The sequence below is a fragment of the Boleophthalmus pectinirostris genome, unplaced genomic scaffold (assembly GCF_026225935.1).
Source record: "Boleophthalmus pectinirostris isolate CB_2022bp ecotype Guang Dong unplaced genomic scaffold, ASM2622593v1 HiC_scaffold_5, whole genome shotgun sequence".
Lineage (NCBI taxonomy): Eukaryota > Metazoa > Chordata > Actinopteri > Gobiiformes > Gobiidae > Boleophthalmus > Boleophthalmus pectinirostris.
In genome coordinates this window covers 26420506-26443529 of record NW_026571404.1, presented here as the reverse complement: position 1 = coordinate 26443529, position 23024 = coordinate 26420506, and the positions used below count along the sequence as shown (strand labels likewise).

The following is a 23024-nucleotide window of genomic DNA, read 5'->3' as shown; positions in this document are numbered from 1 at the left end:
TAATATAGGACCTTTAATAGAATTTTAGTCTTGTATAACAAATACAAATTAACTGTGGGGACACCGGCAGTATTGTAGATCAAGACACCAATGTCCTGTCAATAATTTCTGTGCAGTTATAATTCTTGCCAAGATTTGCAAAAAATACATATGCTTTTAATAACGGGAGCAACAGATCATTGTCTTCATTTAATGGCCAAACAAGAACACATTTTAATTTCTAGTTACCTCTGCATTTTCCCATGCTAGTGTAAATGCAATACAGTGCAACTATTTAGATCTATGTGTTTACCATTGAGCAATTTCTTACAGTATTATGACAATATAGTCAAACAATATCTCAAGTGTCCTCACAGTTGGTAGGCAGGAATCAGCATAAATGTAACGCTTCATTTACATATGATATTAATTGCACTGTATTGCACAACAACTAGGTGCAAATATTGAAATAATACACTATTGTGCTTTAATTGCTCATCACTCACCAGCGCTTGTAGTAAACATCTCACTTTGAAGGCTTTGTTTGATTTCTTTGTGTAAATGATGAAGACTGAAAGTGGAGAGATGGGGTCAAAGAGGCTACAGAGCGCTTTGATTTCCCTGATGGAAAAAGTCTGTAGCAAACACAGCACCAGGACACAGACAGGAGAAGAAAGAGGGCCAGGTATCTGAGAATCTCCAACACTACAAGAACAAGAAGCAGACAGGGACCTGACAACAGCTTAACAGTGCACAGAGATACAGAGCAAACAAGCCCAAATGGTGTCTACTCCTGATGCTATCAATGAACTGATTGTGAAGCCTTCAGCCCAGTTCCGTCAGAGCGAGGAGGAGATACAGAAAAGACTGTTTGTGAAATGAAACAGAGATAAAACCGCCAACGAGCAAGACGAACTTATCTATCACAACAAACTGTAATCTGTGGACTAAACCAATAGAAGACAATAGAAGTTGAATACAAAATAATGCACAAAGTGCTTATTTTCTGCACATTTTTCACAAACAAAATAGTCCATACTTACACTAATATACACAGAAGTACATCTGTTGGCATCACCATATTTGTTTTGATATGTTTAGGTGCTTCGCCTTTGGCTTCCACACAAACCTCAAAGCTGAGACATGTTTGGTCCGCCCAGCCCATCAGCCATACAGTGGAAGTCTCTCTAGATGGATTATCATGAGTTTGTGAACTCACAAATATCGTGAGAATCCATTTGGCTGTGCAAGGTTGTGGTTTGAATACTAATTTGCCAAACCAAAGACATACAACTGTTAAGCCTGACACAGCACATTTAGAAGCAAGATATAATGCTACAGGAAACAACACATGTTCACATGATAAATAGTGCACCCCAAAAATATAATAACTTGTTCTTCTATCATGAATTGAACAATAAAGTGATACAGTAATTATGGTGACAGGCTTATTAATTAGACCACTGCCAAGGCATTACAGTGTTACTGTGAAGTAGTGCTTATATAATTGCACCTTTTATTGATTGTCATATTCACAGGTTATTTGTAATCTAACTACTAAATGATTAATCAAAGAGCTGCCAAATTCATTAGCAAAATAATCATAAGTTCTGCAAGTTATGATTACGTTGCTAATGAATTTGGCAGCCCTATCCTGAAGTGAGATAGCGAACTCCAAAAAAAACAATAATTTTGTTCTCCATTTCTGAAAGTTACATGAAATCTGCCAATGACATTTGGGATTTCATATTAATGATAATGACAAAACCTTTGACAAAATCCTGGATCTTTGCAGTGGGCTGAATCCCTGCCTAAACAAGCTGTTCCTTGCCCCCTACTGCCTTTCCTACTGTGTAAAATGCATTAAAATCAGAACCATAATTTTATGAAGGATTTAGTGTCCATGATTTCATTAAAAAAGTAATTATCATTGTACAGATATGTTCATCAGATATACATATCTTTTACACATATATCTATGAGACACCTATGTTTTTCATATACACTCTTGGTGAAAGTATTGCTTAAGACAATACAGTGTACTGCCAGGTATACATACAGTAAAGATGGGTGATACCAGTGATTTTTGTAATCAATCCAATGCCAAATTATAATAATAATAATAATAATAATAATAATATGGAAAATATCACAATATCTATCCAGTACCTAATAAAATAGGTACTGCAGCTAAAGTAAATTAAATATTTATTTATTCATATTTATTTTTATCAGTATTTTTGCATGAGAATCAATACCTGACCAGCCAGAACCACATGCTTTGACAAAACTTTACAAAGATGAGTGGATCTGGAGCCGTGTTCTGTCTCCATGATTTCAGAGGGCTGGATTGACAGGCGGATTAACCAATCAGAGACACATGCTCCGTTCACGTCAAAAACATGGCGGTTTACACGCAACAAAATGTGAAAAAATATATATATAAAAACTGAGAAACAGTGTGTAGAATCAACAATCAAAGCACCAAATTATTACTTATTTCAAAAGAAGTTATATATTTTGTTCTAAAAGATAGGAGAATTTTAGAGAGGAGATATCTTCTGCATTTGACAGACACATGTGGTGGGTTGGTCTGAAATTAGGAAGGAAGATTTTCACACTCTATTGTCCAGTTCCAGTCCCTTCTAGATTCAAACAGACTGTAAAAGGGACTGGCTGGTCAGTAGCAATTTTAACTGGATTCACCAAATCACTATAGCATGGTCATTTAGAATTTGATACATAAAATACAGCTGGATTTGAACATTACCTTTGTTGAGAAAGTCATCCATCTTGTCCTTAAAAGGCTGGAGGTTCTCTTCCGATGACAGCTTGCACACTTTGTCAGTTTCCGCCGAACACGCTAAAGACAGAGGCGTAATTATTATTTCAGAAACCAAAGCTCTCATATAAAGCTTATTCAACATTTGTCTTGTAATTAGTAACTCTACAGGGCTCTTAACGAGGATTTCGTCTGTTTTGACAAATCGCTACAGTATTTCTGCTGCGTTAGCAAAGCCATAATGAACCATAATGACTAATAGGACACCCGGAGGAGCCACAGGAAGGCCCGGGTTACGGTCCCAGGAGAACCCCGTGGTCACGCTCTATCTCCAGTCCTAATGGATACACAATCGCAGCTCTGGGCCTATGAGGTGGAGAGGCCATGAAACGCTTTAGGGGCAAATCAAAACTCCGGACACTTTCTAATGCTTTCTCCATATGACGCTCTTTCTTTCTCCTGGAGGTACGCTGAGATGTGTGCTCCTGCGCTACTGGCTGGACGTCCTCCGGGCTAGCCAAGGCCATTCGCGCACCCGCCCACCTATCGGAACCCCCCCTTGGACTCTGTCATCGAAGCTGGGTCTGCTATAGTGCTCAGATGGGCTTTAGGAGGTGAGCCCTGCACAGGTAGAGCACAGCGATGAGGTATATTTATGTTTAGTCCAGCATGTGTCCCTGCCACTGGGTCAGGGTACACCACGAGTTTGCCTCCCATGTGACAAACTACATCTTTCTTAATGGCAAGTAATGAACAGCTTACAGAATTATTATGGATGAGGAAAAACAATATTTGGCAACATGCTTCACAGGGTTAATTGGTTTAGCAGGGTAGATCCATAAAACATGATAGAGCGCAGAGCGTGTATGGGGAATACTCAAACGCTCAAATGTACTGACTTGCATATAGGCACATCTGCATTTTACACACATACACGTATATCCAAAATATACAGTCATTTTTCTAGCATATGCGGACGGACGAGAGACTGGAAGTGTGCGAGGTGTTGAGAGCCATGAGAGAGTAATGAAAGTTAGTATTTCCCAATGCGCTCATTCATTAAAGGACTTTTTTAGGCTTTAGCTGTCAGTTGGCCTTGTCAGGGTCTGATCCTGTTGCCACATTTTTTCCTTCTGCAAACAGGGTAATGGCATGCAGGCTCCAGCTCCGTTCCTGGCCCTAATTCTCTATAAGTCATCTTGATTTGTGGCGTATACCCCGTGTTTACTTTGTACTCACTTATTTTGACAAACGAGGAATTTGACATGCTTATATTACGGCTGTCATCGAGCGGACTTGCAGCATGTCATTGGGTGGGGATCAGATAAGGGTATTTATTTTATAGTTCTCATCATATATACCAGTGGTTCCCAACTGTTTTTGTCTCGTGTACCTTCTTAGCTTTCTCTCACACCCTGAACAGTTCCTAACTTGGCTACTAGGCAAAGAAATGAGTTTTGCATAGTCGTATAATGTCAATTAATTATTACCATTATATTTTTTGTTTTAAATATATACTGATGTTCAGAATTCTCCAAAACATTCTCAGATTTCTCAAAGAACATTTTTATTTAAATACTATTATTTCAATTTTACCTTCTTTCAAATTCTGAAACTAATACTCCCTGGTAAGTGACTGCATATTCCCAGGAGTACTCGTAGACTGAGATATACTTAAGTGGCTTCTGATGGTTTTATTTGTTCAGTGCTTCATAGACAGTGAAACGTTTTATTAGCTGTTTTTGTTAGCATTGGATTTGATTTTTTCTTAAAATGGTTGTTTTTGTTATTTCAGCACTGGGAAACATATGTTCTAACTTTCTAAAAAGTACAAACTCTAACCACAAACTGTTTAAAAAATTACAGGCATTTTCTTTTCAAATCCTTATTCGTAGTCTAATCTGGGCACTTCACAAGCACTTGAATCAACCACCTATTTTCAATGAACTACAATTTCTTTTTATTTTACATTGCCAAAAAAATTCTCACAAGCTTAGCCAGCAATGTCAACAAGCCCAAAAGTAAATTTAGTATAGTCGGGTGATGAAAGAAGAAGTGTCCACAGTGAACAATATTTTTATTCTTTACACAAAGTGCTCTGATAGCCGTCATAGGCAGAGCACACTTTCTGACCTCCATATTTTGATCTCTATTTCACCAGGACAGTAAAGGTCCAACAGGAGTCTACCTCTGTCAGACACATGTGCTTGTGCTTAGCTCCTCTATGACAAACAGATGATATCTCTGTGCTGACCTGGCTCCAGCGCCCAAACATGACCAGAGCAACCTGCCATTAGGAAACTATTCTTCATTCAAAAGATGTGGTTGATTAATGCAGCAAAATGAAAGTCTGTTAAATACAGACATCCTCTATCTGGGGAATACACAGTAACCTTGTCCAAAGTGCTGACTACTGCTATTGAATTTCCTAAAAACGTGACGCACTTCAAGGTAATATGGAGGATCACAGAGGATATTAAAAGACAGTGTTTATTCTAAGTTAAAAGTGCACTATGTAACTTTCTTAAATGGGGGGACATGTCTGTCTCCATGGAGATGTTTTTGCTCTGGTAGTATGTCAAGATGGATTCTCATGAGTTTGTGAACTGACAAATAATCCATCTTTCTGTGCAAAGTTAGGAATGTTCCACAGTATGGCGGCATAAAACACATCTTTCTTACGTTTCAATTACAGTTGTTTGTGTTGCTAAAAAAAAAAAACCCAAAAACTCTCTCTTGTCAGATCTGACCCGTATCGCATCGCCAGCTTGTGTCAATGGAAATATACACTGCTGTGGAACCTAACAGTCAAAGCATCATCACCATGAAGATATGCTCAACCAGAAATGTTACATAGTGCACCTTTAAGTTACATCTTATGTTGTGTTTTGTGTAGTGTTACTATGTACACATGGCTTGGCTTTTACTAATTACTAGACCCACCCCAACATCTTGTAGGGAACTTTAATCTATTCTATAATATGATCTAGAAATAGCAACTGTTTTGTATCTATTATGTAATGTATTTATTGACTGAGTTTGAACTAGGTTGAACAAAAGTGTTATCTAATTGGAATTAAGTTATGTTTATTTAAATAACAACTAAAGCAAATCATTGTAGAAGTTACAAAAGCTCACAAGGTTAAACAGATAAAAGTTGTGGACACAAGGCTTTCACTTATGGTTCATCTAACCTAATACCTAAAGTCACAATTCCCTCATCTCCTGTAATGCTAAAGCACTGTACTATACTTCTATGTATGGAGTCAGACATCTGTATCAGTGCTGAATCAAAATTTGCCCATTCCTTTTTGGCCTATCAAACAAATGTAAACTTGTTCACCCTTGGCAAAGGTAACCGCAGGTAAGTTTCCATTTGTAATCTGTGTTTAATTTTAGAACACATGTTTGCCAGTGCAGATACGCTTTTACAACAACTACTTTTGCTGGTATTGGAAAATAATAACACATTTATAGTTCCTGAACTCCCAGCCCAGTTCTTGGTGAGGATCAAAGTGTAAAATGGCTCATGCAGACATTATGCCCTTTAAAGTTACCAATTTGCCAAAACAAGTATTTGGATGGTGGGCACTTTCTTACCATTGAGGTCTTTTCTCAATTTGCGTAAGTCCTTCTCAAAGTCGTCAAACTTCATCTGTGAGGCCTGGAACAGGTCCTGAGGCTCGGGCAGTGGGTACACACAGGTCTCTCTGCCAGCATCCTGCACACAAAAATACACATTTACACACAATACACGCCAGATTAAAGAGGCACTGTGGAACTTTTCTGGTGGAGGTTTAATCACCATAGATGCTTTGCCTGGAATGTTACAAGGTATGATAAAGAACTCTTATTTCACTGTAGAAAGCAACAGTTTCTCTTTTAAACATTTTTAATTTTGATAAATGTTTATGTGGCATTTTTATTTGTATGTGTATCACGCACATTATGTTTGAGTAATTACAAAAAGTCCAGAGAAGTGGGTCAAGACACTGGGCAGATGAAAACACTCAAGCCTTGAATGCACAATACAGGATTACTCAAACGTGTATCAATCAATCAAAATGCAACTTTGAGTAAACCAATGATGAGGGAAAACGAAAACACGATTAAAATCGAATCAAAGTTCATTTTACATAATATAATATTTAAACTGGCATTTATTCACTATTACCTCCAAAGATTTGGACTGGCGTTTTTTTTCTACAAGGAGATATAGACACAGTTAATGCCATACTGCAGAGCATTCTAGGCAAAACAAACACTAAAAAAAAAATCTCCATGGAAACACACAGGAGGCAGAGCCCACTCACCAGAAAAGTTACACATTGCACCTTAAAAGAACAGTTACCAGCCAAAGAGCTAGAAAAAAATGAGTGATTTTATTGTTTCTACTGAACAAAATTCTACTTTTACTTTTGACTCTTTAAGCAAATTTTCATACGGGTACTTTTAAGTTTTTTTTACGTGATACTTTTACTTGAGTAGCAGAATTTTTACTTAAAGGCGCATAGTGTAACTTTTCTGGTGGAAGGTCCGTCAACTGCTTGTTTCTATGGATATGTCATTGCTCTGCCTGGAATGTATGACATACCTTACATTTATTCAATTACAGGTGGTTTTACAGATCAAAAAAAGCATTCAGGCTGTGTGCGGTTGCCTCTCCACAGATCTGAGCTGTAACTTGGTCTGGTTTGGTCTCCATGAAGATAAAAGTTTTAATACCGGCTTTTAATAATACTGTGAATCATTCCAGACGAAGCAATAACATCTACATGGAGAAAAGAAAATGACAAACTCTCCACCGGAAAAGTTACACAAAGCACCTTTAAGTAACAAAATTGAGTACTTCTTCCACCACTGGGCGTCACACATCAGGGGTTCTCATCTTCACATCCAGAGGCACAACTAGAATTATCAGCAGTCCAAACATCCCCTGACCAACGCACATAAAGACCAGCGAGTCTGTACCGGACTCCTGCTAGCTCTGCCCAACCGTGTTACAAACCCGTGTCCAGACCAAGAACCATGTCATGCAGGTTGACTTTGGCAAGCAGCCCCCTCACTGAGTTCATCTCATCTGGAGAAACTAATTATTTACACTAGCGCTGCTTTGGATGCTGTGCCAATGAGCAGACAGCGAGAGTGAATGAAGCCAGGGAGAAAGAGTGAAAGACAGAAGAGAATCAGCAACGTGGGCCAGAAGTAGAGAGAGAGACCAGTTTGTGTCGTAAATGAACAAAGGGAAAATAAATAATTTGATAAAGGATAAGCCAATGGTATCCTCTGGCTAAAGGCGAGATGAAAAGAGGGCTCTGGAAGGATTTCTAAGCAAATCAAAGCAAAAGAGAGAAAGCCAGTCAAATAAACAGAAAAGCAAAACATACCTCATCAAAGTGCTTCAGATAGTAAGCAACGATGTAGGACAAAAGACTTTGGGAGTTATCCTGCAAGCAAAGAGAGATGACACAAATAAATAAACCAAAATCCCTTTATTTATTTATTAATTTCATCATGGCAGGAGGAACAGAGCGCTGGAATTTGTCCGAGAATACCAGAATACAGAGTGCGGTTTTGAGGAGTCGGATTGAGTAGCATGACACCGGGCTGGTAATGCAACAACAATACAAAAAAAACTGTGCTGTGCTGGCTGTCATAACTTGGTGGAAAGTTTGATGTTCTTTATGGATGCAAGGGCCAGCAGCAGCGCCACAAAACACAAAGCGGTGTGCCCTTATAAGGTATTGTCATGGGCAAGTTGAGCTAGCAGAGATATTAAATAAGCTCCGTAAACACAGCAGTCCCGCTGATTGTGCTGTACTGAGAGGAGAAGTTGTTGTGCTAACTACAGTGAAGAACAAAGATGAGATAGTGTGGCTAAGTACTACCTGTGACTGCTCAAATGAGTGTTTTGAATCTTGGGATGTTCGTGTGATGCAAATATACTAGGCTGTTAGGGATGTCCAGAGTAATCTGTTAATCAATATTGATTGTGATTATACAAGTCACAATATAATCACAAGAACTAAGAAATAATAATAATTGAGTGAATTTAAAGTGAAGTAAAAATAAAAAAGATAAGCAATTTCAAATCAATCTATGCGCCAAAAAGTAAACTGCAAAGTCAAGTGCTTTGATATGGTTATTTTTGTCTCATTAACTTGTTATGCGACAAAAGTTTGATTTCAAAAAGTTGGTCATATACTAGAAGAATTGTAATCTATTTGACAGTTTGAATTAATTAAAGAAGACATATGTGACCTCATGTCTGCTCCATAACTATAATCTATGTATGTCACTTGTAAAAAAAGGATGCAGTGCCCAATGGGAGCTGATGTTGTCATAAACGTAATCACAACAAGAGTAGGCATGTGTGATCGATAGCAGCACATTTTTTTCGACTGCATAATGCTGCCAAATTGTACAAGCAACACCAATCAAGAAAATTAAATTGGAGAACGAAGTAAGTACAGAGCAGTGGGTGTATGCCGGTGGCGGTGACAATGGAGATCGATCAGCAATATGGCGTCTTGAAAATAAGCAATCAAAAACAAGCACAAATCAATCCAAATACAACTATTGGGAGAGTAAATGGTGAGAGGAAACAACTATGACATGGTTGAAAGCTCTAAAAAGTCAATTTTACAGAATAGGTCTGCAGTAAAACTATTTTACTGTTGTTTAGCTAGTAATTGTGAATAATCATAGTATGGTGAGATTTCTTCATGACATAAAAATTTCACATTGTGACATCCTTGTAGATTTTAAATAGAATAGTTAGTGAGTAGAATTTATTTGGAAACAATTGGTAATACTGAGATGCATTTTTGCATTTCCAAACCTATAGATATTTAGTAGTGTTCATGGTCTGCATTGGTCATTTAATCAAGAATTTTGGTATTTATTCTGAACAAATAGACAGATAAACTCCACATTATTATATACCTCAATAGGTGTGATGGTGATAGAACAAATATTCTTTCTATTGTGACTGTAAGTCTCTCAGTAAGCCTTAAAAAACAGGCACCAACTTTTTTTCTTCATGAATTTGATTTTAAATTCACATTGACTTAATTCAGGAAAAAAGTCAAATTCTAAAAATAAAGACTGAAAAACAGAGCTGTGAATATATTCCAAACTTGTTAAAAAATACTGGTCTAATTTTACTTAAGAATTTCTGTTTAGGATCAGAACCTGCTTTGCTTTCTAACATTGACATGTCCAGACCACATTGTATTTGCTTTGTTGCAGCAGACTCACACTGCTCTTGACGTCCTTGAGTTTTGGCAGAATGTCCAGTGTGAAGCCGTCAGCCTGCCCCCGAGTGCGGTTCCCTCCGTTCATGTAGTTTCCAAAGGCGAGCACCAGACCCAGAACTTGTAGTACGCTCTGGCTCCCCTGCAGATTCTAATACACACACACCCACCCACATACAGACATATACACACACACACAGGCACACACATAAAGAGAAACAGGTCACTGCAATGAAATTCTAGCCTGACAGACTGGAGAAGGACCATATTTCACCTTGCACACTTTCTGAAGGATGTCTACTTTTCGAACGACGGAGGTGATGCACTCGTGGAAACTCGACTGGAAAAGGATGCAGAAGACTCGCTGGGAAAAGTTGGGGATTTCAGATAACTGGTGTAGAAATCTAAAAAGAAAATGCAGACATAAAGCAGAATAAGGCACAAACATTTTTTTTTTTCTATGAGTCATGGGGGTTATCAGTACTAAGATCAGTTTTGGTAAGAATGTTTTCATATCTTGGCAATGCTAAAATTTCACAAAATGTAGCTGTATGTTTACACAATCATCCTAAAAAGCACAACAAAGTATATTCTATCTGTAAAAATATGTAATTTTAACTAATTTGTTAACTTGAAGAGCCTGTATTATGTTATTTTCTACATATTTTGGGTTCTTCTCTCAGACAGAAAACATTGTTTCAGAGTTTGTTCCACCTTGTGATGTTATGAGGTAAAACAGCAAGTGCTCCACTGTGTTTTTAAACTCATTACACCAACTACAATCATTTGGATGATTTCAGCTCTAGATTTGCCCATCTCTACTGAGCAAAATGTAAAATGCAGCTGTTACCATGAAAACTACCACTACTATGACAGCACAAGGTGGAACAGAGCATTTTGAGCTTTGGACATGTAGACAGAATAATGCAGGATTACTCAAACATGTGCGAATGAAACAAAACAGGACTCTTATGTTTTTGAGGAGGCAATAACATTCTAACATGAATTTTGCAAACTATATGACCTTTAATGACAACTTCAGGTCAATTTATGGTCCCTGGCATCAGTTTTAAAATATTGCTTTGTGCTTCAGCAGTAAGACATATAGCAGACATCGGAATTGGCTGGAAAAATGTACATTGGACCACCTCTGTTAAGTATATATATAATATGAAGTTATTGAGCTCTTACTGTTCTGGTTTGTCCAATAGCTTTGCATCCTCCTTGTCTTTGGTTGCAGTGATGTGCTTTTTGATGCTGTCCAGTTCATCTGCTTGAGCTCGCTAAAACACAAGAGCACACATAGTACAAATACTTACTGCTGACCTGTTACACACTCACATAAATGTAATAGTATGTTTCTTCTGTGCAGATCAAAATATAGTCACACACAAGCATGGCTGACGCTAAAGGCATTTAAAGGTGCAGCATGTATCTTTTCTTATGGAGGTTCTCGAGGTCCCTGGAGGTTTGTTTGTTTTTTGTTTATTTGTATATTTGTCTATGTATCTGCTTTTTTAAAGATTTTTATTAACATCTGTAACTGCAGTGGAAATATGCCAGATTATAGCAAAGATGCTCATTTCAATCTGTTCCCTATAGGCAGTTAACACAGAAGACAATTACAAAATACAAAACAGATACATAGAGACATAACACAGAACAGTAAAAGGCCACACTAAAAGCTCTCACAGGCTTGTTTTTCCTTCATCCACAGCTATTTCCATGGAGACAGTAAGGTAACGTTATTAGGTTAGGTTACGAGTAAGTTCTGTGAAGAGGCATTACCACCCTTATGTATATTTTTATAGTATCTCTTAGGCACTCATCAATGCTAGATAGATAGATTAATGTCATACAGTGTAACATTCCCAGCAAATCTTTAAGCAAGTGACAAAACCCAGCGATTTGACTCTTGGGTGGGTATGTTTTTACATTTCGTAATTCGTATCACATTTGTTTCTGTGAGTCTATTTAGACATCATTAAACCATTGCTATAAATTTACCGAAAGAACTCACAAAAGTACAAAACCTGCTAAAACAGCATTTCCCCTCTCATTCCAGTACAGTGCAATAGTTGCATAATAAACTAGGAGTTGCCCAAAAGCCAGTCCACATTCCTCACTATTATCCTGCTGTCAAGTGGGACCACAGTTTTACACAGAGGTTTGGAGAAAGAGCACCAGAAATGCCCCTTCATTTCACAAGACCCAAAGACAATAGCTGTTAATGTTTCTGAGAGAAGGGAATAACAATGAAACCATCCCGTAGGACACAATATAAACTCTTTTGTAATTCTTCTTCATAGACTCACTGGACCGTTTACAGTGAAGTGCTACATGTTTGATAAGGTCTGAGAAGTCTTTATCCTCTTCTAACATAGTAACGCCTGTGTGGCCCATTGGAGACATTGAGGTATCCCTGAACTTTGCAATTGTGAGTATGGAGCAGAAGTCAGGGCGGGTTTATTCTTTACTTGCTTGAGAAAAAAAAGTAAAAAAATAAATAAATAAATAAACTAGATAGAATAAAAAAGCACTATTACTATAGAAATCTACCATGTTAGAAAGAGCAGTGCAAAATGTCCATAGAGATGCATTAGTAAAACTGTGCAAGAAGTTAAACAAAAGAGCCATGATACAAGCCGTTAAGCTGCTGAGTCACTACTGGAAAAAACATTTATCACTCTACAGTTTCGGAATACTTTTGAATACACGCTATATAGTATTTAGCAACTCAAAATCTCCATTGGTTTAACATCAAGGTAACTGAAGTAAACAAACAGTAGGCCTGTCACGATAATTACTAAATCAACTTATCATTCAATTTATTAAAGCTTTATTTTGGGGATCGGTATTTATCGTGCGTACAATTTCTTTGCAAAGGTGGGAAGATGTTTGTAATTTTTATGTAAAATAATAAGATTTGCGCCACAGAGGGTAGGGAAAAAAAAAAAAAACTTCTATGGCTCAATACTGGTTAATTCTATTTTTATTTCTAGTAGCTCATTTCATCTAAAGTGTGTAACTTATCAGTTGGGTGTCTGTCACCTTTTTGTTTCTATGGATATGGCATTGCTCTCCTTAGAATTTTCCACAATATGACATTAAACAGCTTACCTTACATTTATTCAATTACAAGTGGTTGTATTGCTCAAAAAAATAGGCACTGACTGTGAGTGGGGTCGCCTCTCCACAAATCAAACGTGTAACTTGGCTTGGTTTGGTCTCCATGGACATAGAAAGGTTTAAAACCATACTGTGAAACATTCCAGACAAAGCAAAAACATCTTTACGGGGAAAAGAATTTGATGGATCCTCCACCAAAAACGTTACACAATGTACCTATAAAGTGGCAAAAAATAATTTCAATATTATCATTTATGGCAATATTTCTCTGATGTGATATATTGTGCTTCAAATGTTATCGTGATGGGCATACTCCATACAATATTTTTAGGTTATTGTGTGCATTTATGTAACTTCAATCATAACTTTCAAAACCACTTTAAGACATATGCATAGTACTGTAAGTCTGGTCTGAACACTCTGCCTCTCTGGTCTTTGCCCTCTGCTTGGATCCTTGAGAAACATCAAATGCAGGCATCAAACGTACAGGGCCTGATTAGTATTCTACACAGCGCTGCCTTCTGTCGATGAGGGCAGGCACTCCTTCGGCCTCTCTGGAGATGTTTTCAAGTGTAAATATATTTAACACAAAGCAGATCCGTTTCAAAGGGCACCAGCAGAACCTGCCGGTGTTTGCTGTAATTGGGGACAAGTAGGCATTAGCGTGTGATCTTTGAATTGCTAGGGCATGTTGCAGAGGTGGTTAGCATGAGAAATACAGTCCCATGTGGAATATCAAATGCAAAAGAACTAAAGATGAGATTTGGGATGCCAGAAGTCCGGCGGTGCCAAGTGGTATTCATTAGTCAGGTTTTTGAACAGAACTGGATACTGGCAGCAAGAGCATAATCATTATTTATGTCAATCACTGAAATATTTGGAATGCTGTGCAGAGGTTTTAGAGACAAGGTGGACCAATGTACAAAATACACTAGAACATATGTGGACTTTTTTCTCTATAAGCTCCTCTCCAAACATGTTTATTTCAGTGTATGTAACTATGTGCACTGTTTGTGCAGCTTCCTAGGACCTGGCATCCACACATGTGGACATATATGTCCAACACATTTTGGGTCGTTCAGGCACTTATTAAAAAGTTTCTGCAAATCATTATGCAATTGTGACTTTATGGTGTTCCATCAAAATGATTAAAACATAAAATTAATGTTTTATATATTATATGTGGACATATAAATATAAAAATATAGAAATATTATAAAAATAGAATTATTTGTTTTTATACTCATCAGGTCCCAATCAGCCCAAATAACAAAGAGAAATCAATAAAGCATGCCATGAGTCTAGGAGGATAAGTGTAATTGCATATGTGATGGTGATGGAGGATTGAAATAATGAGTCTAATATGACAGAAGTATCTACAACAACATAAATGATTGACCTGCAAGATGTTTATTATTTCTTACTTAATATTACTGACCTTCTATAAAGTCTTTCTCTGCATCACATTTCACTAAAGCTTTTGTGCAGTCCACATAATACAGGGAGTCCATAAAAAACCTCATATGACAAAGTGGAATGTGTAACGGCATGCATGGGAATATCATTAGAATATCACAAGCCTGTGGCAGTGACCATAGCGTTCCCTGACCTCTGACGTGGGACTGTAATCTGTAACAGTCTGAGGGTCAGACGTGCTGTCTGAGATTAGGAGCAGGACACTGTCACTACAGGACCATTTCAGGGCTTATGCTTCAAAGCATGGGAGACATGGAGCTCAGGAACTCTGGGCTGGGAGTGTCTGTGAGCCAAAGGCTGTATTGTATATAATATATATAACAAATAGTTCTCATCAAGGGCAACATACTGAACCACAGACGAAGCAGAGGGGCTGATTGAGGACACCAGGCTGGTGGTGAATTTATTTAATAATTCAAATGGGTGCATTAAGGGCAGGTTTGACTGAGATCCAAGAAATGTATTCAGGATCATAACCTCAATAGAACACACTGAAATGTTTAATATCGAGTTAATAAATGTTTTTTTGTTTTTTTTGTTATTGCATTAAAAAAGCACTGCTTATGATATTTTGGGCCAATTCTCTGAGAAGCCTGACAGACAAAAAACTGGTCTGAGGGGTGAATTTTGCTCCAAATTTGAACATGCCTACTGTAACTTGCTGAGCTGCCTTTTCTAAACTCAGTTTTTCTATTATTAATTGATGATGATTGATTTAATAGTGAGTATTCATCATGTCCGTTACACTGTCAGCATATCCTTATAATATAAATGTACTGTGTTACGTCCATGCTCTATAAGTATGCTGTGATTGACTGTGATGGATGGTCAAGGAAATTAAGGAAGTATAAGATAAATTATAGAAATATAAGGAAACCACGATAGTTTCAGTTTTGTTCAATAGTCAGTTTTATAACGTCTTTAAAGTGCTTTCTTTTTGGGTGTCCAAGTTGGAAATTCTATTCTATTTTTGTTAAAGCACCCACAACTGCTTTCATATAATCCATCATTCTTATTTCAGATCTGACCAAGTTGTGTAGCGCACTAGCCTGTACAGCTCCCATTGGTTTGTTTGTGCATCGGCGCAGAGAAGTGTGGGATCTCTGGGAGTAAGTCAGGGTGTAACCATTAGAAGCCCCTCGCATTCCTCCAGACGGCCTGACTGTGCTGCCAACTGTGGTTTAGGGGCTGCAGACCCACAGACAGGATGGAGTCTCGCAATACAAAAGAGAAACAATTTGGCTCCTGCGCTCAAAAACAAGGCCTAGGGCGACACAGGGCAGAGAGAGAGAGAGTGAGAGTGAGAGAGAGAGAGAGAGAGAGAGAAAGTGAGGGGGGGGCTGGACCATAGGAGCGAGCGAGGTTAGAAGTTATAGGGGGGCGTTTGATCCTGAATTATGACACGCTGGTTCAAATTCCCATGATTAACATTATTAATATCACTCCACAGCCAAAGGTCCAGGGGCCGGTCTGTGTAGTGGTGCCAAGAAGCAACGCGCAGGAATTTCGCACCATCTTTAAACGGAATCCCGGTCCAAATGTGGAAAACATGCTGCTTTCCTTGTCCTACTATTTAGTGACTTGATCCAGGTTTGAAGGTATCTTAAGTGCGGTGAGGATGAGGGAGAGCTGATGAATATGTAAGGGCTGTACACCAGGACCTATCAGAGCCGCATGTAGATGGATGGGAGAGCAGTGATGACAGCTAAGCCAAATGGAATATCCTCACTTGAAAAGGCTAAGAGTGTAGTCTCTATTCAAATGAGTCTGTGAACAAAAGTATTACATATGACCACTGGTCTTAGTTGTCAATAAGCTGTATTGATAATAAACTGAAAAAATAAAATACATAAATATATTAAATCAAGCATTATTATTGTTGTTGTTGTTGTTATTATTATTATTATTATTATTATTATTAATAATAATAATAATAATAATAATAATAAGTCACCTAACAGACTCTATTGTTGCATATTCACATTTGTCAGTACTCCAGAAATACATCCCATGTCAAGTGAAAAATGTCCAATTCCAATTTCCTCTAAGTTCATCTTTTATCCAGTTATATGCACATCAGTCATGCTGAGTGAACTGTCTTGTGACGCCTGTAGCTAATTCACCAATAAATAATCAAACCATGATTGATCTCTGTTTTAATCTGGACACTTGTTCAAAGTCACTTTACAAAAGTCATGCTTCAACATGATGCGATAACTGTTAAGAGATGTTTCTAATTACAACACACACACAGAGCAGCCCACAGCTACAAGAAGTGCTACAAAGTTTACTTATCTTGCTCTGAGGGTGGTACTTAAAAGATAACCTAATTCAAAATGTAAAGATGCATTACGTACATTTTGTGGTAGAGAGTGTGCCACCTGCTTGTCTCCATGGTGATGCTATTGCTTTGCTTGAAATGTTCCATATGTATTGGTTATGAATCATGCCATTGTCATTTATAGCAAGTTAAGGCCCCAACAAGCATTTTACCCGATTCCCCACAAGACTTGAAACAGTCTTGCTGATCGTTCCAGTGTTCTGTATACCTAATAAAGACCATTAAAGAGCCCATATATTGCACTATTTTCTGATCTATGTTATAATGTTGTTTCCTCAGCAAAAACATACGCAAAGTTGTGTTTTGTTTCATTTACACATGTTTAACATAAAAATCCTGCATATTTAGACTGAGACAGAAACAGAAAACACTCTGTTCCACCTTGTGATGTCATGTAGTAATACAGGAAGTGCTGTACTTTGTTTCTAAACTCCATACACCTTCACTAGAATCATTTGGATAATTTCAGGCCTGGAATTGCCAATTTCTACAGAGTTAAAGGTAAAAGGTAGCTCTTAACTTGAAACCTACCACTTCATGACATCACAATGTGTATTTTGAGCTTTGGAGATGTCGACAGACTAATAATAAAGGGTTACTCAAAGATGTGTGAATGAAACAAAGCACAACTCCGTGACAATGTTTTAATGAGGTAACAACATTCAAACATGCTTTAAAGCACACAAGAGTCAATTTGGCATAATATGAAGGACCTTTAATTATGTTTACTATGTAGAAGCACTGACCGTAGCCCACCTGTGCTCAGCTCTCCCATGTGTCTCTACTCACTACAGACCTGCTTTTGTGACTGCACTGGTATCCATATCTAACGCACACACTTTACCTTTCAAGTGGAGAGCTGAATAGAAACTTCCCCTTCAAATGTCAAGAGGAATATTTGACTGACATTAGAAATAAACAGATGTGTATTATGTCAATATGAGGACAAATCCAACTACAAAGTCTATTATTCTGGCTAGACAGTGATCCTTATATAATCAGTCAAGGTATTTTTGAAGGATTGTGTTTTGTGGCTTACCCTCTGTGAAGGACCAAACCAAACAGCCCTAACAGACGCTGAATGATTTCTTGCCATACTGTTGATATGAGGGCCAGCTAAGCTCTCTCCAGTTTCTCTTGCTAATGAAATGATTGGCTGCTATTGGAATATGGCATGAAACGGCTAACCATAAATCATTTAATTTGTCACAACTGAAAGCTCAGAACTGATACTTTTGCAAACCACAGAGAAAAACTCCAAGTGCAAGGTTTTCCCAGGCCGAATATTGCAGTCACCTCAGTCCGAGCTGTCAGCACTGGTACATTGTATAATTACTGCAGGTTTCTTGCTCAATTCTCAGTGTTTATGGGATTCTGAGTTGGCGAGTTACTTTTTGGCACAATGTTTTATCACTGTTTTAACAATACGATTATAGATAATTTTGCATGGTATGTTAATGTTTATATGTACTCACATTTTCGTACAGAGCTTGCAGTGTCTCCAGGTCCACGATGCTGTTGTCCATGTTGAGAACGGCTGGAAAAGAAACGGATTATATAAATATAGAGAGAAGACTAAATAAACATCTTAATTAGACATATTCGTTACATTAATCCTTTCTTGGCGTCTTTTTGCAACGATACAGAAGGCAAATAATGGACATAATATCTTTACCATGTTTAATCAAGTTCATTCTAATGACTCAGTAATCCTAACAAATTCCTGTAACTTGAGCATGTGAAAAAAATAGAGCCAATGACAACACAAATTAATTAAAGTCTTACTTAAGTCTTAAGTGGATGGAAATTTCTTATTTAGAAAACAATATCCAAAGCTTAGAGCTCTAAAAGATATTATTCATGATTTTATATAAACTAGGGCAATCCAGTTAAGGATATAACAAGCTTGTGTCAATGAAATTAAGAGATTAGCTGCCGACATGGAATAAATATTTGATGGTCCTGCTGACTCAAAGTTAATCTGTGGGTTTTCATAGAAGTCGCGATCAATCTGCTCTTTCATAAAGGAGTCAATTTGATTCTCTTCTGTGTGAGAGGGCGCGCTCAAATGGAAAATAGTGTTCATAGTTAGAAGTAGGAACTTGAATTGCAGCAAACTTGAGTAACATTAAGTTAAAGGCGCACTATGTAACCTTTCTGTGAAGAGTCCAATACCTGCTTGTCACTATTACAAGGAATGTTCCATAGTATGGCATTAAAGAAGACTATAGTGCTGTGTAATTATAATCTATGACACATGTGGATCATTATAATACAATTTGGACATTTTAAATCACAATATTCATCTAAAACAACTTAATAAAAGAAACAAGTCCACTGATTTCTGTGTTAGAAAACTGAAGTGCTCACTGGGAACCAACATCATTGTAAACGTCATCACAATAAAGCACCATGCAGCTGCCGGCACCTCCTTTGAGGAGTGGCTTTGTTTGCATTTGTACCAAAATCACTTGGCAAAGCTGCTGAATCCTGTGTGTATCACAGATTAAGAAAATAAAATTGGAATACAAAGTAAGTACAGAGCTGTAGGCGTATATTCAAACATGCACGATCATCAATATCACACTGCTTGCGTCTTTCATGCTTCATTACTGTTTTCATTGTGTGCAATTAAAAACTTGGCAAAAAAAAAAGCTGCCGTTCCCTTCTGAGACATGCTGCTAACAGACTGGTGTAAGCCTACCCCTGGATTTACCTGCCACCTGACTACCATTTGTTCAAACATCATTTCCAATCACATTGCTCTTTAGCGAGCTCAAGGTGGAATAAGACAAAGGGCACAGTCTCTCCTCAGAGTCCTGGGATAATGTCAGGATTGGTGTGTGCAGCCAGTTACACAGTTATCACTTGTCATGGTGATAGTAAAACATAAATATGCAGTTTGGAGCAGTCTGTCAGGCCTACGAGATGTGTGTTTGAACTCCTGTGTTTGAATTCCTGGTGTCGCCTTTTTGTCTCGCTGCGAGGACCTGGCGCCCGCGAGCATTAATCCTTTGAAAGTAAATGTTTAAAGACAAACACAGCCCGGGGGTCTGTGGTGTTGCTGTACGTGCAACTGCACACAGCCCAGCTCTCCACACCTATATATGTCTGTGGGAGCTTGAGGTGTCTGAATGACTTTTGATCAGTGTGAGAGGTGCACAGGGAATGTCACTGTGTCATGTGTGTGGCAGGAATTCAATAATAGCTTCACTGCATTATATGGACTTCACTCACAGGCCAGTTTTATTGTTTTCAATATTAAGTCCCATATTAGTCATTAAAAAGCAACTCGTCTACTGTCACTACCTGAGAGTTCCTTTGTTTTTTGTGATCCTTTGACCCAATAAACACACTGTCTAAGATTGACAAAATGTGTAATATTTGTATGAAAGAAAATGGCTTGTTAACGACACAGTATGTAACTTTCTGGAGGTGTCATGTCACCTACACAATTCCATGAAAATTAAAAATTTAAAGAGGCCCTCCTCCAGCCCAAATACAAGACCGGATTGTGGAGATACAGTGCAATAAACAACCAAATTGAAAGAATAAAAATCCAAAACATGCTTTTATTTTAATTGTTTTTTTCTTTAAATTATTACATACTGTAGTTTAAAGGTGCACTGTGTAAATTTTCGGGTTGGGGGTCCATCATCTTCTAGTTTATATAGATTCTCATTGCTCTGCTTAAAATGCTCCACAATATGACTTTAAAAGATCTACTTTACCTTTACTTTTTTATTCAATTACAGGTGGTTTTATTGTCCAAAAAATACCTAGAAAAAAAGGCATTCTGACTGTGAGTGAAGTTACCTCTCCACTGATCTGACCTGTAACTTGGTCTGGTTTGGTCTCCATGATGATAGACAGTTTTAATGCCATACTATGAAACATCTCAAACAAAGCAATAACTTCTCCATGAAGAAAAGCTTTTGACAGACCCTCTACCAGAAAACTTACATAATAACACCTTTAAACTATAGCCACAACATTGGTGTGGAAAATAGTGTCATTTTGACTCATAGAAGTGTTTCTGATTAATGGATTTTTAAAATCCTGTATTGCCACATTTTAATTAAGGAAATGCTCCATTCTCAAACCATACTGGATTTAATATTGCTTATTTCAACTTGCTTTGTCACAATATTTGGTCATTCAAAGTTCCTAAATTAAGCAAATTGTACTCTTGTGAGCTTTTAGCCATGTTAGAATATTGTTACCTCCTCAAAAACATACCACCAGTTGTGTTTTGTTTCATTCACACATGTTCCACCTTGTGATGTCATTAAGCGGTAGTTTTCAAGTTAACAGCTACCATTCACCTTTTCTTCAGTAGCTAATTCCTGTCTAAAATTGTCCAAATGGTTCAAGTGAAGATGTATGGAGTTGGAAAACACAGTGGAGCACTTTTTGTATTTCCACATGACATCACAAGGTAGTACAGAGTGTTTTTCTTTTGGGAAAAGAACACAGCCTAAATATTCAGGATTTGTGTGATGTGGAAACATTATAACATCAGAAAACAGTGTAATATGATATTTAATAGCCAGCCTAAGCCCTATAACGCATATAGATTCATAGACAAACCAACGGCTGTATCTGCTGTGTCCACTCTGCTCTGCTCAGACAGTTATATTAGTTTAGCAGCAGAACAATCAGTGCAATAGTGTAGGAAAATGTGTCAACTGTTCTGAGCAATTTAGCTGTCATACAAACCGACAACGTAAATAAATGATTCATAAGTTGTTTTTCCGTTTCATTTAGCAGGCTTTAGGATGGCATCTCGCCTATTATTACTCTTTGTCAGTGAGGAATTACAGCAAAATGAAAAGAGTGAGTCACTACAATTAAAAAGTTCAGACTAATTCATCTTTCCTTCTGTAAACATGCAGATTATTAAAATTCACCCCAACCTCAAACATGAGATCATTTCCTGGAGAAAACAACACTGGAGTTTTGTTATATGAATATTTCACTCTCTTCTAAGCCTAGTCTACAAATCAACTCCAATGAGAACAAAACAAACAGAAAACTCTCGCTGCTTTGAGGTCAGATTTTGTTGATGAAAAAGAGCAGGCAGCGCAGGAATGAATATTAAAAAAACATGATACAAAAATGTTTAGACTTCCTTCAATTTAAATAATGGCTGCCGGAAACAGATGAGAAAGTATTAATTAGATCAATTTTAGTATTCATCAACAAATAACTTTCCTTATGGAGACAATGAAGTACACATTAACCTTTGCTAAAACATAAGAACTGATAAAAAATACAACACGCTTTTATATAGCTTTTACCATCTTGAAAGGGTCCATATTACACTATTTTCTGATTTATGTTATAATGTTTTTCTCATCAAAAACATACCTAGAGTTGTGTTTTGTTTCATCCACACACATTTAACACACAAACTGTGTGGCTGAGTTCTTCTCTTCATTAGAATAATTTGGACAATTTCATCCCTATAATTTCCAGTCTCTATTGAACTAAAGGTAAAAGGTAGCTTTGGAGATATAGACAGTCTAATAATAAAGGATTACTCAAACATATGTGAGTGAAACAAAACACAGTGTTCCATTCTAACATGGCTAAAAGTTCACAAGAGAAAATTTTGTGTAATATAGGACAGTTAAGTAAAAATATAAAAAGTCTTGAATACAACAAGTTACAAAATTTTTTATATACTGCATTATTCTGTTATTGCTTTTACTCTGTTTTTATTTACTTCTGCCACAGTGTCAAAAGTTGTTGGAATCAGATATCTAGCCCGTGATCTCACCGACATGATATAATGACTAGTACAATCAGCGCTGATTGTGTATGATGGTAAAAACTGTCCTAACACTGGAGACGGATGACAGGCCTGATGAGAGTGGCCCCTGTGTGACCTCAGACCGGGAAGCACTTACAGTGGAACTAGTACTCTCTCTCTACTACTACTTGAGTAAAAGTACTGTTACTTTGTCAGTAATAATACAATATGTACTATAAATGCAGCTACCACTATCACAAGCTCCTATGATTTAACATATAACTATAAGTATTGCTTCTTATACTC

General features: G+C 37.4%; 1 protein-coding gene across 1 annotated transcript in view; it reads right to left on the bottom strand.

Annotated features, from left to right (window-relative positions):
* fmn2a (formin 2a) overlaps positions 1 to 23024 on the bottom strand; it is a 50629-nt gene that overhangs the window by 10657 nt on the left and 16948 nt on the right. Inside the window, exons 8-14 of the mRNA XM_055162442.1 lie at positions 18439 to 18500; positions 11209 to 11300; positions 10292 to 10421; positions 10022 to 10168; positions 8149 to 8208; positions 6362 to 6482; positions 2750 to 2842 (exon numbers count right to left, since the gene is read on the bottom strand). Of these exons, the coding sequence (XP_055018417.1) occupies positions 2750 to 2842; positions 6362 to 6482; positions 8149 to 8208; positions 10022 to 10168; positions 10292 to 10421; positions 11209 to 11300; positions 18439 to 18500 (705 nt within the window). The remainder of the gene's footprint in view (positions 1 to 2749; positions 2843 to 6361; positions 6483 to 8148; positions 8209 to 10021; positions 10169 to 10291; positions 10422 to 11208; positions 11301 to 18438; positions 18501 to 23024) is intronic.